Source organism: Apodemus sylvaticus, chromosome 17, assembly GCF_947179515.1.
Source record: "Apodemus sylvaticus chromosome 17, mApoSyl1.1, whole genome shotgun sequence".
Taxonomy (NCBI): domain Eukaryota; kingdom Metazoa; phylum Chordata; class Mammalia; order Rodentia; family Muridae; genus Apodemus; species Apodemus sylvaticus.
Genome location: NC_067488.1, coordinates 70,338,817 through 70,354,461, shown reverse-complemented (window position 1 = coordinate 70,354,461; position 15,645 = coordinate 70,338,817). Strand labels below are relative to the sequence as shown.

The following is a 15,645-nucleotide window of genomic DNA, read 5'->3' as shown; positions in this document are numbered from 1 at the left end:
TATATTAGGATATCTCCGACCAAGGTACAGCTTGTGCATGTCTAACTAGTGACACTTGCTGGGTCTGATGGCACCTGTCTTTAGTTCCAGCACTAAAAGAAGCAGAGAGAAGGGGATTCCTGAGAATTCCAGGCCTGGCTTCATAGTACAACTCTGTCTCAAACGCAAACAAAGAGCGGGGCAGTGGTGGCGCACGCCTGTAATCCCAGCACTCTGGGAGGCAAAGGCAGGCGGATCTCTTGAGTTCCAGGCCAGCCTGGTCTACAGAGTGAGTTCCAGGACAGCCAGGGCTATACAGAGAAACCCTGTCTCGAAAAAACCAAATCCAAAAAACCAAAACAAACAAACAAACAAAAAAACAAAAAAAAACAAAACAACAAAAGAAAACAGTGAAGTCGGGCTGTCTACTAGACAGGAAGTAGTATTCATGGTTCAAACACCAGCTGGCTGCTCTCAGAATGGCCATCTCAAAGAATAAAAGACCCATGCTTTTTAATATCCTTTTTCTTAACATACAAAGATTTAAGTCTATCCAAGTTTCTGTATCTGAAAGATGTGATGAAAATGTAGAAATGTGACATAAAGAAGAATTTAATTTCTAACTTATAAAAATATGTCAAGTGTCAGCAAGATGGCTCAGTGGTTAAAACTGTTTGCCTCCACCAAGATGAATTTGATTCCTGGGACTCTTCACAAGGTGGAGAGAACCAACTCACAAACGGTTGTCCTTTGAGTGCCATGTGTGGCGGTGGTGTATGCTTTTAATCCTGGCACTCAGGAGGCCGAGGCAGGAGGATTTCCCATGTAGAACAGAGTTCCATTGCTACAGAGGCCCTATGTAAAACAAACAAACAAAAAACAAAAATGGAGGTTTTTTTTTTTCCTAATAAAAATCACAGTCACTGGCATAGTAGCACTTACCTCTAATCCCAGAATTTAGGATGCAGAAGTTAAGATTGAGTTTGAAGCCAGCCTGGTCTACAGTGGGAGTTTTAGGCTAGCCAGGACTTCATGCTGAGACCCTGGCTCAAAAATGAATAAATGAATGAATGAATGAATCAATCAATCAATCAATCAATCAATCAGGACTGGAGAGATAGCTCAGCAACTTAAAAGCACTGGCTGTTCTTACAAAGGACCTGGTTTCAATCTTAGCAACAACACTGTCACTGAGCTATCTGACCAGCACCCTAAATGAAGCTTAGAATAATGAAAAAAACAAAAACAAAAAACCCACCAGATACAGCATCTGTAGAGGAGAAAAGTAATGGAGTTACGTAGGAGTGTAGGCAAGTTCTAGCTTAATGCAGACTAAATATACCCCAGCAAGCAGAAACAGCTGAGAAACAGCTCCAGAGACAGCTGAGAAAGCTTCCAGGGAAGAAACATAAAGACAGCATTGGAAACTGACTTAACATGGCAAAGTAACTTAAGGTTTGAATTCAACTGACAATGGGGGCTGGAGAGATGGCGCAGTTAACAGCACTGGCTGCTCTTCTAAAAGAACCTGAATTTGGTTCCCAGCACCCACAAGAAAGCTTGTAACTGTAACTCCAGTTCCAGAGGATCTGACATCACATTCTGTCACATATGCAGTGCACATACATACATGCAGGCAAAACAGACATGCATGCATGCATACATACAACAATGATAAGAAAACTGATCTCAGATTATCTGTCTGGTCTTCTCCACCACCAGACTCTGAGTGGCTCGGAGGTAAAGGTGCTGGCTGATCAAGCCTCGTAACCTGAGTGCAATCCTCAGGACCTAGGTAAAAGTGGAAGGCAAGAATGGACTCCACAAAGTTGTCCTTTGATGTCTGCGTATAATGCATGTGTGTGCACACAGTAATGATAAATACCTGGACCCAGAGTATATAAAGCATCTTTACTGAGTAAAGCAGATAACTCGCAGGCTGCTGAGGTGGTTCAACAGAAATAAACTTTCTCTGTGCACGCCTGATGACTTGCGTTCTTTCAAGCCCATGGTGGAAGGAAGGAACTGAGTCCTAGAAGTTGTCCTCTGATTTCTACACAAGTACAGTCACTCACTTGTACACACAATAAACGGCTTTAAAAGACAGTCCAATAAAAAGGGAAAGGGAAGGGGCTGGGCCAGGGAACAAAAACAGGCTCCTGTGTGAGCCCATTGCACTTGGCTGTGCTGTCATGGAAGGGAACACAAGGTACGGCAATCGTTCTTACAGTAGCCAGGAAGCAAGGATGAAAGGGACAGGGACAAAATATACCCTTCAGAGGCACTCACCCATTCAGCCCTTGCTCTCATCATGCACACATCTAGCCCAAATCAAAAAGTTAGAAAATACAAATGGTATGCATCTGCTGTAGATGTCTTACTATGATGGACTGGACCCTGACTCAGCAGTCTGCCTGCCTCTGCCTTCTGAGTGTTGGGATCAAAGGTGTGGGCTGCCACATCTGGCTTTCAGAAGTCTTGAGTTCATTTATGGATGGATGAGAGGAATCTCTAAGCAGTGAAAGCACCAAATCTGGCTTCATCTTGAGCATGTTGCTATCATGTAGCAGGAGCTACACCTTAGCAGCTATTTTTTTTTTGTTGTTGTTTTTCGAGACAGGGTTTCTCTGTGTGGTCCTGGCTGCCCTAGAACTCACTCTGTAGACCCGGCTGGCCTTGAACTCAGAAATCCGCCTGCCTCTGCCTCCCAAGTGCTGGGATTACAAGTGTGCGCCACCATGCCCGGCCTTTCTTTTTTTTTTTTTTTTTTTTTTTTAATTGTTGGACTACTTGGCTGCATCTATTGTGAGATTACAACTTCCATTCCAGTCAACCCAGGCTGTAATTATCCAGATTCTTAAAGGTAAGATTTATGTATCCTTGACTTTCAAAGTCAGTCGCTTGTATTTCACAATGATAGTCAACAACATGGCCAGTTGAGGAACTAAAGACTGTCTTAGCCTTCCTGATTAGCTCTAACAGAATGACTGTATAGAACTTTATTTCTCCATACCTAGTCTTTAAAAACCCCAGCCTCTCAGGAAATTGGGTGCCACAATACCTACCTCGGTGAGTCTCGGAATATGCATTTGTGTATGGAAAGTCTGCAGACATCTTGCAGGTTTGGTTCTCTCCTACCACGTGAGTCCCACAAATGAAGCTCATGAGGCTTGGCAGCCGGCACTTTCACCTACTGAGCCATCTTATCAGCCCAGAATAATTCATTATTGCTTAAAAATAATTTTTCTTGATTTAAAAAAAAAAGCTAGGGTTTAATTGTTTAGTCCTGGCTGGCTTCAAATTCAGAGGGCAGCCTGCCTGTGTCCAGACTGCTGAGGCCAAAGGGGTGCATTACAGGCCAAGCACTGTTTTTTGTTTTTGTTATTATATTTAACTGTGTGTATGTGTGTGTACCATGTAGATGTACCCAGGAGTGTCAGATACTGGAGCTGGACTTAGAGACTCAGATGGGTCCTTTGAAGGAGCATAGTAGTGCATGCTCCTAACCACTAGAGCATCTGTCCAGCCCTGCTTTCTTTCCGTTTTGTTATGACAAAGCCTTTGTGTCATAACACAAACTCAAACTCCTGTTTCAGCCTCTCAAGTGCTTGGGCTACAGGCATTAAACCATCAGACAGCTTCCAACCTTCTCTTCACCACCCACGCTAACACCTGCACGTACACAGCCTCTAGAAATAGCTCTATAATGATCACCAAGCAGATAATTATTCTGGAATATAGTTACCGTATGAGAAAAATCTGGATTAGGGCAAGCTTGTCCACAGGTTTAAAGACAAAAGAGAGACCTAAGAAGGCGTGGTCTCTTATGGCATGTTCAAACATGAAGTGGCAGTCTCTGTGATAAAAGATGCCGAGGCTGGAGGCTGGAGAGATGGCTCAGCGGTTAAGAGCACTGTCTATTCTACCAGAGGTCCTGAGTTCAAGTCCCAGCAACCACATGGTGGCTCACAACCATCCGTAATGAGATCTGATGCCCTCTTCTGGTGTGTCTGAAGACAGCTACAGTGTATTTACATATAATAAATAAATAAATCTTTTTAAAAAAAAAAGATGTCGAGGCTACGGAGGGGTGCTGTTCTTGGCTTGCTCAGGCTGCTTTCTCATAAAACAAACCTAGGACCAACAGCCCAGGGACTGAGCCCACCCCACTTCAACCATCAATTAAGGAAATGTTCTATAGGCTTGCCCACTGGCCAGTCTAGTTGGATGAGGTTCCCTCTTCCAAAATGACTATAGCTTGTATCAGATTGGCACGAAACTAGCCAGCAAACCAATTAAATGTCTTTTTTTTTTTTTTTTTGGATTTGTTTTTTTCGAGACAGGGTTTCTCTGAATAGCCCTGGCTGTCCTGGAACTCACTCTGTAGACCAGGCTGGCCTCCAACTCAGAAATCTGCCTGCCTCTGCCTCCCAGAGTGCTGGGATTACAGGCGTGTGCCACCACCATCTGGCTAAATATGTCTACTTTAAAACATAAAGCCCAAGGATATAGCTATTCTGTCAGATTCCTCTTAGCATGCATAAAGGAGAAATTTGGATGTCTAAGAGCCTTTTGAATTAGAAATAGTAATTTAAAAGGGTTTATTTTATGTGTATGCCTGAGTATGTGTAACTATATATACATCCATGCAGGTAATTGTGGAGCCAGAGGAGGGTACCAGGCAGGTCCCCAAAAATGGAGTTATGGGCAGTTTTGAGCTACCCTATATCAGTGCTAGAGACCAAACCTGGGTCCTCTGCAAGAACAGCCTATGCTGCTAGCTGCTGAGCACCTATCTCTCCAACCCATGGAAAACTTCTTAATTATGGTGCATGTCTGTAACCCCAACCCTGAGGAGGCTCAGACAGCCAAAGTTGTAGCAGGGATAGTTAGTAAAGAGATAGACAGTAGAGGGTTCAAACACTTTAATCACAGAAGAATAAACAATAGTATAAATCATTAACAGTACAACCAATGGCTGCTATTCTCCAAATCTCAGCTCATCCTCTCCTACCCTCCCCCTCCCTGTGTACCATTGAATAAGCAGCAGGGTATCAGTAGTTGTCCCTGACACTATCAGGTTGTAGGAAGGGGGACATGTAGCTAGGGGCTACAGTGATCCTGGGTATCTATTCAAAGTGTTCCATCAGGTGAAATATTACTTCCTCCTCCAAAAGAACAGTTTCCCAGTCTTGGAGCTGAGCCTGGCAGCACCACTTACTACATGGATCCGGAACTTAAGAGTCTTAAGAGCCACAGAGCGAGGACACAGACACAGATGATCCAGAGACCTGGGCTTGAGGGGGCTCAGAGTGACCAGACAATGGCAGTAATCCAGAGCCGTGCTCCAACCTAGTCAGTGAAGCTCATCCACCTGGACAGTACACACGCACAACCACACACAGAGCCAATAATGTTACTGAGAGGACCAGGGGGCATTAAATACAAAACGGCAGTTTCTTTAAAACACAAAAATATTTGTTTCTTTGATTCTCCTCAGTGCCTTTCGGTCCCTCTAGTCACAGGAGTATAGATGTGGGGAGGCCCCAAAATGTAGGCCGCCAGTGGCTTTACAAGTCGCCTGCTCTTCAGCCAAGTGGCTGCCTCCCGTGCGGCCATTGATGCAGTTGGCCCCATTGCTGGAGCTGCTGCCAGAGAGGCTGTTTGTGTGGGTGGTCTCATCTTCTTCCTCTGAGCTGCTCTCCACATCGCTGCGATCATCCTTCGACACCTGTGTGGGACAGGACCAAATGCAGTAAACATGCTACTTTTCACAGACTCACAAGGCAGGTCAATCTCAGAAAGCCCAGGAAAGCCCACTCTTGTACACTGTTTCTGGGTTCAGGTGACAGCTGATTTAAATGGTATCTATACCACTGGCTGCGGCTGTGAATAGATTTTGTCTGCTTTCTGTTTTGCTTTCATTTATGCCATTCTATACCAGAAAAGTTGCTGTGGAACCACATGGAGTCCATGTTTAGTTGTGAGGAGAAGTCCAACACTTCTTCCCGTGTCCACCGCAGAGAACTGGGAAAGCCGGTACAAGCAATGCACATGAATGCCGCCATGGTCTGTCTGCTCATCACCGTGGGCACTGCATTCTTCACCCTGGCTACCCTGAGTGCTGCTACCACTGGCCTCAACATGGAGTTCTGGCACCCTGAGGACACTCTAAAGTCAGTGCGCGGGCAGTCAGTGTGGAGAGCCCTCCCAGTCCTACCACACCTGTGGCTTTGTCATTCACTCATGCTTTTGTTTTTATATTTTCAAATGCGAGATTAGGATTAGGGGATTAGGGTGGCAGTTTCCAGTGAGTCACCCTGCATATCAGTGTTTCAGCTTCTCTATATTGAGCCATAAAAATAAAACCCAGTGACGTGTGTTAGAATGATGACTCCTGCAACATACAGTGACAGATGCATATCATTTAAAGAGCATTAGTAGGGAAGGAACAAGGCTCCAGCTGTTGTTATAAAGGAAGGACATTTGCTTTAGATGTTCTGTGACTTTACTGTTGACTGTAGCTGTTGACTCTCAACTTGGAGAAATGTCTAGGGAATTTCCAGAGGGTATGATGTCTCCAGAGTGAGGTAAGGAGAGGCTCAAAGGCAAACTACTATTACAGACTAGATTTAACTTGGGGAAGGAATCTGGTAATCTCAGCTCCAGTCAACAACAGTCACATAGGTTAGGTGAGCGAACACATTCTAAGACAGACGACCAGGAAGTACAGCTGGAAGGAGAACCATTCAGACGGGTGCTTCTCTCAGCACTAGAAGCACAGATGCACTTACATGCAAAGGATGAAACTGTCCAGCTGCCACCAGGCATAGAAAAGAGGAAGGAGGTGAGAAAAGAGCAGAAGGTACAGAGCCTGGGTCTACTCCCTCCTGGGTAGGTCACCTAGGCAGGGGAGAAGAGACATGTCCAGTAGCTACAAGATGCACAGGCACACCACACAAGTGTGGTGGGACAAGAGAGATAAATACCCAGGCAACATCCATTGTGTAGTCTGGAACTAACATCCCTAGTAGAGCCCATCCCCCTGGGATTCTGAACAACTGATAGCTTTCTGCCTTAACCCAGTGTGACTGCTTTAGAACTTGCAAATTTCAATTACGTTCTATCATTAAATGGCCCCTCTCAGAGCTAGAATTAGCTAGACAGACTGCATGAGACCCTGGGCTCAGCATCCAACTCTATCTTACAAGACGACAGGGGATGTATCTTTGGACTTTTGCACTAAAACTTCACTGAAGACTCTTGCTTCAAATAGTGAGGCAGATGTTACAAGCCAATCCTGTGTATCACAGTGTTGATTCAGCTTAACTAGAGCACTACCACACCATTTCTAGATGAGCCAACCCTCACTCAGTCTTTCCAGTCTGTATCCTCAGCCCCACATCAATAGCCACCCTATTTTTTGGTCAAGTATTCCAGGATGGCCTCAAATGTATTATTTAAGCAAAGCATGACCTGAACTTGTGATTTTCCTGCTTCATCTCCCTAGCGCAGGGATTACAGGGATACGCATGCTATCATGCTGGTCCTGGTAGCGGAGGCTCCCAGGCTGGAGGTCTGTAGAGTAACACCCACGCTCCTATATGCTCCAGACAAAGGAGGAGCTTCACCCTTACCTTTCCCCGGATCAGGGCTTTAAGAGCAGTTCGTACAATCAGGTAGGACCAGATGACGTGCAGCATCTGTAGGATCAGGAGAAGGCCATTGAAAAGCCACCAGGAAGGATAGGGCCCAATAATCTCCCAGCTCTCAAAGAGGGTTGTGTTCAGAATCCTAGAAGAAGGAGACAACAGTCATAAGTTGTAGAGTCAAATAAGACAAACAGAGAAGAAACTGACTCCCAGGTCATAGATATTCTGTCCTCCTTCTGCATACTTTGTATTTGTTGCAGTAACAGGGACAATTCTTTCATAGGGAATAAAAGAAAAAAGAAAGGAACCTAAGGTGTTTTTTTACCTTCTGAGACAAGAGGAAGAGATGGAATCTTAGGAAGTGACAGTGTATCTTACTATTAATCACTTCACAAAGTCAGGACGGCAGTGGGCCTGTATCCTAGGAATGATTTCGATTCTCAGATACTGAGGACAGAGGGTGACTGATTTGCTGAGACTAAGCACTGATTTGTAGTCTAGGCCATGAGTACAGAAGGGACATGCATGCACATGTCTCTGCTGGCCAGGATGAGGTAGAGGGCACAGAGCAAGATCCAAATAGGGAAAGCCAAAGTCTCTGTAAGTGATGCAAAAGAGGGCACGAGGCTCACTGGAGATGCTGCACATGGCAGCCGCAGTCCTGCAGAGGCCACAGAGGTTCAGTGGTGCTAATGGCAAAGGCGGGACACTTGGGTCTCAGTGTTCAATTGGCAAGAAGAGAATAGAAAAACTAAACAGGAAGAAGGCATCATTAGATACCTACCACAGCTCACAGCCTTGAGACTTACCACAATGGGAAGATTCCTAGACGAGTAACTATAAAAGCTGCTCCAAAGATCACAAAGAGGGTGTTACAGAGCCGCTCATGTCTGGCATAATTGGCCAGCTTGGCAGCCTAGACAAAAGATAAAAAATTAGTTGGGGAGAAAGTCAGTTCTCACATGTGAAGAGGGAGAAAGGAATCACGAACATCAGGACTGGCTCTTACTTCCAGCAAGGAGTCTGAGGAGTCGTGCAGACAGAAGATGAGAGCTCCCACCCGCACCATGTTGTTTATGTAGGAGAAGGTGATGAGCACGATGCCGGCCAAATGATGGATGAACATCATCAGGAAGTCCTAGGGAGGGACAGCAGTCAGGGACGGGCCTGCAAACCAGCCAGCGTGCTGCCATCCCGAGGGGTCCTAATCCATGCCTCACTGCTTAAGAGCACTGCAGTGCCCAGCACCTCTGCCAGGTGGCTCCCAACTGATTGTTAACTCTAGCTCCAAGGCACCCTTTTCTGGCCTCTGTGGGTACCTCAGCTCAACACAGACACACACACAGACACACACACACAAACTAAAATTAACCTTAAAACTACCAGAGAACTGCTTATTAGCTGAGCAATTCATTCATCTGTTTGGTTGCTGTTTTGTTTTTCTTTTTTCTTGAAAGATTTATTTATTGTTATATGTAAGTACACTGTAGCTGTCTTCAGACACACCAGAAGAGGGAGATCTCATTACGGATGGTTGTGAGTCACCATGTGGTTGCTGGGATTTGAACTCAGGGTCTTTGGAAGAGCAGCTAATGCTCTTAACTGCTGAGCCATCTCTCCAGCCTGCTGTTGTTTTTCAAGACAGGGTTTCTCTGTATAGCTCATTTTAGAGATGAGGTAAGGCTAACACATCCCATACCACAACCTGATCACTGTGTCTGGAATTCGGGACAAAGTGGCCTTAGGCCTTCCTTTCTTCCACACTTTTCACTTCCCTGACACTCTGTAGATGGTCTCGAATTTAGAGATTCACCTGTCACAGTTTCTGAGTGCTGGGATTAAAGGCTTGTGCCTCTACCCAGCAAGAATTCATCTTATTGCAAATACTTTAAGCTTTCAGGTTTCAGTCTTTCTTGGGCTCGCAGGCCAAGTTAGCCCTGAGGAACTCTTCCATAGTTATTCAATGCTTCATTGTAAAAGTGAGATGTCTACAGACTCATGCTCTGCATGCCTTTGGCCAGTTGTAGCACTATCCTGGGAGGCTGTAGAACTGTTAGGGATGGAAGGGCCCAGGCAGCAGTAGGTAAGAGGGGGCTGCCATCCAAAGGCTACAGCAGGCTGATGGCTCCGAGGGCACTTCCTCTACCTCCTGGTTCAATGATGTTGTTGGCTTCCACTACACCTATTGCCATGAACTGAGCTACTGCCACACACACCCTCCCTGCACGATGGAAGGAAACTCTCTGAAACCTTGAGCCAAAACGGAAGTTTTCATCTTTAAATTGTTTCTATCAGAACAATTTATTAATAGTTTTATTAAATGCAAGTCATATCGAACTGTCACTGTTCGATATGTCAACTCACTCTTCTGAATCTTGATTTTTTTCTAAAAATCAAGGCTTTCCCCGAACCGGGCCTTGGTATCCTAAGTTCTGATTCCCTAAGCTTTGGTGTAAAAGAACTCTAGAGCAAAGGCAAACAGAACATGCATATCTACTGCATGGCTGCTCTGCCGCTGCCCAGACCACTATAAACATGCTCCATCATTAGTTATGGAAAGCTAGTGACAGTGATGTCACCCACTTTCTGTCACATGACAGAAAGCTGTTAGAGAGCAGCTGAGGGATTGATGTCCTTACCTTTCTTTTAACGTCTATAAACTGAGAAAACATGAGAGACCAGTAGAAAGCCAGTTGTATGAGATAATAGTAATAGAGCTCTCTTGAAAGCGGCTGGAAGAGAAAAGAACAGTTAGAACTCCAGCTCATCAGGTCTAGTCTCTTCTTCACTGTTTCCCAAGATACGGAGGCTGGATCGTGTGAGACAGTCTCGCAAGCTTTTCCCTCTGCACCACTGTAAACTCCTCTCTGCTCTCATCTTTTAGAGATGAGGTAAGGCTAACACATCCCATACCACAACCTGATCACTGTGTCTGGAATTCGGGACAAAGTGGCCTTAGGCCTTCCTTTCTTCCACACTTTTCACTTCCCTGACACTTTCAAAGTACAGACAAGAATCAAGGCGCCCGTGAGGACTCTTAATGGCTCCCGGTGTAAAATGACTGAACTTGAGTCAACCAGGACCAGTTAGCTCCAGAAAATGGTTTTTCCTCCCAGGACAGCAGGGACATGCAGAAATGGGGCCTGCTGGATAGAGATGCCTTGACTCTGTGACTCCAAGGACTGACTCCTGGTGTCAGGGAGTGGAGCTTGCACTCCTTGTCCTGGACTGACAAGCACTGTCACCCACCCTACCTTACACAGATACAAGGTCTTGAAACGGCTCACATCCTACCTGATAAGGATAGTTGTACCAGCACTGTCGGGTATCCCAGAACCAAGGCATCTAAGGAAAAAACAATCCACGTTGGCCTTCAATCCCCAATGTTGCTACAAGACCCACCCTGTATAGTTCTTCTCTCTAAGCCAGGGATTCAACAAAGAGGAAAGCTGGCTGTTGTGGTATACCAGCAATCCCAGCATGTGGGTACCTGGGCAGCAATTTCAAGTTTGAGGCCAGTTTGAACCACAAAGAGGGTTTATGGCCAGCCAGTGTTACCTACAAAGAGTCTGTCTCAGTAAAACAAAACAAAACAAAAGCAGATCACCATCACAACAGAAGAGGCAGAAAAGGAAAAGAAAGCTCAGGCTTGCTTTGACCTCACTGCAATCCTCCTGCCTCAGCCTCTTAAGTACTGGACTTTTAAGTTGGAGATTAGTCTGGGCTGCACAGTGAGTTCCGGACAACTTGGACGACATAGTGAGGCCTTGTGTTAATAAACCAAAGAGAAGCTGGTCTGGTGGTGCATGCAGAGGGACTGGCAAGAATTCTAGGTCAGCCTGCGACACAGAGGCATGGGGGACTCTCCCCGATTCCGGCCTTTGTGCTTTCATGGGAAGCACTTTACCAACTCACTATCTTCCTAGCCCCATTTTTGAATTTTTTTATTTAGTAGATTAATTGATGGGTACACATGTGAGTTTGTGCACATGACTAGGTGTCCAAGTCAGATGAGAATGTCAGATCCCCAGGTTACAGTGAGTCAACTCAGATCGTGTACAGAGTACACTCTTAACCTATGTGATGTCTCTCAATTCTAGCCCCAGCATTTTTAAAAGACATGTTTTTAAACTATGTATATTTATTTATTTATCTATGTACATGAGTGCAGGTACCTGCAGTCTTAGGTCCCTGGAGGTGGAATTAAGTTACGAGCCGCCCAACTGCTGAGAACTGGATTTTAATCCTGTGCTTGAACATTTCATTTATATTCTTCATTTCAACATTATGTCTATGGGTGATCTGCTTGCATATCTGTCTGTGTATCACATGTATGCAGTGGCCACAGAGGCTACAAGATGACTGCAGATAGATGTTGTGAGCTATCATGTGGGTGCTGGGAATTGGACTCAGACCCTCCGGATGAGCCAGTGCTCTAGACCACTGAGCCACCTCTCACTCGCAGTCATTATTCTTAGCATTGAGCCATCTTTCCAGCAGTCCACTCGATTTTGGTTTTTTCTTCGAGACAGGGTTTCTCTGTATAGCCCTGGCTGTCCTGGAACTCACTCTGTAGACCAGGCTGGCCTCGAACTCAGAAATCTGCCTGCCTCTGCCTCCCAGAGTGCTGGGATTACAGGCGTGCACCACCACCGCCCGGCTGTCCACTCGATTTTATTGTTCTTGTTTCTTTTGGTTTTTTGTGGCAAGGTCTTACTATGTAGACCAGGCTGGCCACAGACACAGAGATCTGCTTGCTTTAGTCTTCTGAGTGCTATGAATAAAGACTTGGGCTACTATGCTTGGCATGATTATTTTGGCATCTATTTATTATTAATGTGTGCTATGGCACTCCATCACCCCTGAGACAGAGTTTCTCTGTGTAGACCAGGCTAGTCTCAACTCAGAGATCCAACTGCCTCACAAATGCTGGGATTGACGTATATGTCACCAGGCCCAGCAAATGTTGTTAATATTTTTAAATGTTTAAATTGTTCACAATACTATCTTTATATCCTTTCAGTAGTATCTAAAGGATCTATAGTGATACCCCTTTATATTGGTAATTCATATTTCCCCCATCAATTTTTTAAAAGGTTTTCTTTGGAGACAGGATCTCATTGTGTAGCACAGGATAGCCTCACATGCCTGAACCTCAGGTGCTAATGTGTCGGGTGACTACACATTGTTTCATGGGTAAGTACCACTGCACCTGGTGTGGAGTTATCAATTTTAATTGAACCTTTTGGAGGACTGACATTTGCCTAATGAGTATTTCATGATTAACTTTGCCCTTTTTTTCAACCCACAGTCCCAGGACCACATCCAGGCCTTCACTGAGTGAGGCACACTTCAGTTTCTACTGTCTATTATTTCTTTTAATTGACTTTACATTTATGTTGTTCTTTTTCTACATTTTATGTCTTTAAGTTTTTTACATGTGTATCTACCCATGTTAAGTGTCTGCCACACGTGTGGGCACCCACAGAGGCTGGAGGTTGGTGTCAGATCCCCTAAGCTGGAATTATAAGCTTGTGAGCCATGTGACACATGTGCTGGGAACCAAACTCAGTCCCTCTGGAAAAGCAGCAGTTGCTCTTAACCACTGAGTATCTCTTTGGCCCCTTTTGTTTTTGTTCTCTTTCTTTTTAATATTCTAGCTCCCCCTTTCTGCTACTCTCACACAGGGATATATATGTAGGCAGAACACCAATGCACATAAAATAAAAATAAATTACTTTTTAAAAATTAAAATATACAACCAGATATGGTGGTATACACCTTTAATCCCACCACTCAGGAGGCAGAGGCAGAGGCAGAGGCAGAGGCAGAGGCAGAGGCAGAAGGATCTCTGTGAATTTGAGGCCAGCCTGGTCTACATAGTAAAATCCAGGACAGGGTTATGTAGAGAGAGACCCTGTCCTGAAAATACCAATCAATCAATCAATATTATTATATAATTTCTGTCTCTCTCCAATGCCCTCCAAAGTCCCTTGCCTGGTGCCTTCTCAATTCATGGCCGTTTTCTTTAATCATGATTGTTACATGTATGTATATGTGGAAAGCTTACAGACTTTAAATTTTCCTCCTTTTCTTTTCTTTTCTTCCAAGACAAGGTTTCTCTGTGTATCTCTGGCTGTCCTGGAACTCACTCTGTAGACCAGGCTGGCCTCGAACTCAGAAATCCACCTGCCCCTGCCTCCCAAGTGCTGGGATTAAAGGCGTGCGCCACAACGCCCAACTTAATTTTCCTTCTTTTCAATACAAGCATATGGGGGATGGAAAGGTGGCTCAGCAGGTGAGAGGACTACTGTTCTTGTAGGACTCAGGCTCAGTTCCTAGCACCCATATTAGGTAGCTCACAATGCCATACCTTCAGCTCTGGGGGGGTATGTGTGTGTGTGTGGGAGCACTCTGGCTTTCATGGGTACATGCACACACATGTACAGACACACATTCACAGAATTTAAAGAGTAAATCTTGATCATGGGGCTCAGTGGTTAAGAGCACTGGCGGATCTTCCAGGGGACCCGGACTCAGTTACAAGTACCCACATGACAGGCCAGCTGTCTGTAACTCCAGGATCTGACACCTTCTTCACAGAGACATACAAGCAGGCAAAACACCAATGCATATTGGGTGGTGGTGGCATAGACCCTTAGTCCCAGCATTTGGGAGGCAGATGCCAGCATATCTCTGTGAGTTTGAGGTCAGCCTGGTCTACAGAGAAAGTTCCAAGATAGCCAAGGCTACATAGAGAAACCATTTCTCAAAAAAAACAAAAAAACAAAAAAACCAAAACCAAACAAACAAACATAACATGTTTGTATAGTTAGTTAATCAATAAGAACAAGGCTCCTCTGGTTGTGACTATGTCTGTTCCTTCCTTTAGGTCTATTAAATTCATCTACCTTTGAAGACTCAAATATAGCATTTAATGGAAAACATGTATAAGGATTAAAAAAAAAAGTAATCAGCTAGGCTGTGGTGGCGCACGCCTTTAATCCCAGCACTTGGGAGGCAGAGGCAGGTGGATTTCTGAGTTCGAGGCCAGCCTGGTCTACAGAGTGAGTTCCAGGATAGCCAGGGCTACACAGAGAAACCCTGTCTCGAAAAAACAAAAACAAACCCAAAAAACAAAAAAAAAGTAATCAAAAATTCCAAGCAAGGCATGGTAGTGTCTTGTCCACAATCCCAGCACTTGGGAGTCTAAAGCAGGAGGATTGCCATGAGTTCAAGGAAAGTCTGGTGTTCATAATGAAAGTCTGTCTTAGAAACAAAATTTGGGGATATGATAACTCAGTTGGCAAAGTGCTTTCCATCCAAACACGAGGACCTAAGTTAGGCTCCCCAGCTACCACATAAAACACCAGAGGCTTTACAACCCCAGTACTACAGGGAGGCAGGTGAGCTATGGGTTTACTGAGAGAACCTGTCCCAAAAATTAAGGTGAGGCATGCGTGGTAGCCCACGCTTTTAATCCCAGTGCTTTCTTCTTTTTTTTAATTAGATATATTCTTCATTTACATTTCAAATGTTGTCCTCTTTCCTGCCCCCCCCCCCCCACTGAAAGTCTCATAACCCATCTCTCCTCCCCCTGTTCCCCCATAAACCCTCTCCTGCTTCCCTGTCCAAGCATTCCTCTACTCTACCAGTTGAGCTATCGAAGGGAAGGAAGGTACTAATCCCAGTACCCCCCCAGAAGGAGAAGCACGTGAACCACTTCGATCCAGGCCAGCCAAGGCTACACAGAGACCACATCTCAGAATAAACCAAATGAGTGAACTGCAACCTCATTTCCTCTCATTAGGACAGTAATTTTCTCAGTGTTCTGTAAGTCATTATGTACTATTCTGATTTAATTACTAGGAGTATTTATTTAGGCCAAGCAGTGGTGCACGCCTTTAATCCCAGCCCTTGGGAGGCAGAGTAAGTTCCAGGGCAGCCAAAGCTACACCGAGAAACCCTATCTTGACAAACAAGCAAACAAACAAACAAGAGTATTTAGAGGAAA

At 44.9% G+C, this 15,645-nt stretch overlaps 1 protein-coding gene across 1 annotated transcript in view; it reads right to left on the bottom strand.

Moving 5' to 3' along the window:
* Window positions 1–4,889: 4,889 nt before the first annotated feature.
* Cers5 (ceramide synthase 5) overlaps window positions 4,890–15,645 on the bottom strand; it is a 40,596-nt gene continuing 29,840 nt past the window's right edge. The window contains 8 exon segments of the mRNA XM_052160179.1: window positions 4,890–5,710; window positions 6,774–6,866; window positions 6,868–6,882; window positions 7,617–7,773; window positions 8,441–8,547; window positions 8,641–8,769; window positions 10,271–10,363; window positions 10,926–10,976. Coding sequence (XP_052016139.1) covers window positions 5,495–5,710; window positions 6,774–6,866; window positions 6,868–6,882; window positions 7,617–7,773; window positions 8,441–8,547; window positions 8,641–8,769; window positions 10,271–10,363; window positions 10,926–10,976 — 861 coding nt within the window. The 3' untranslated portion in view covers window positions 4,890–5,494.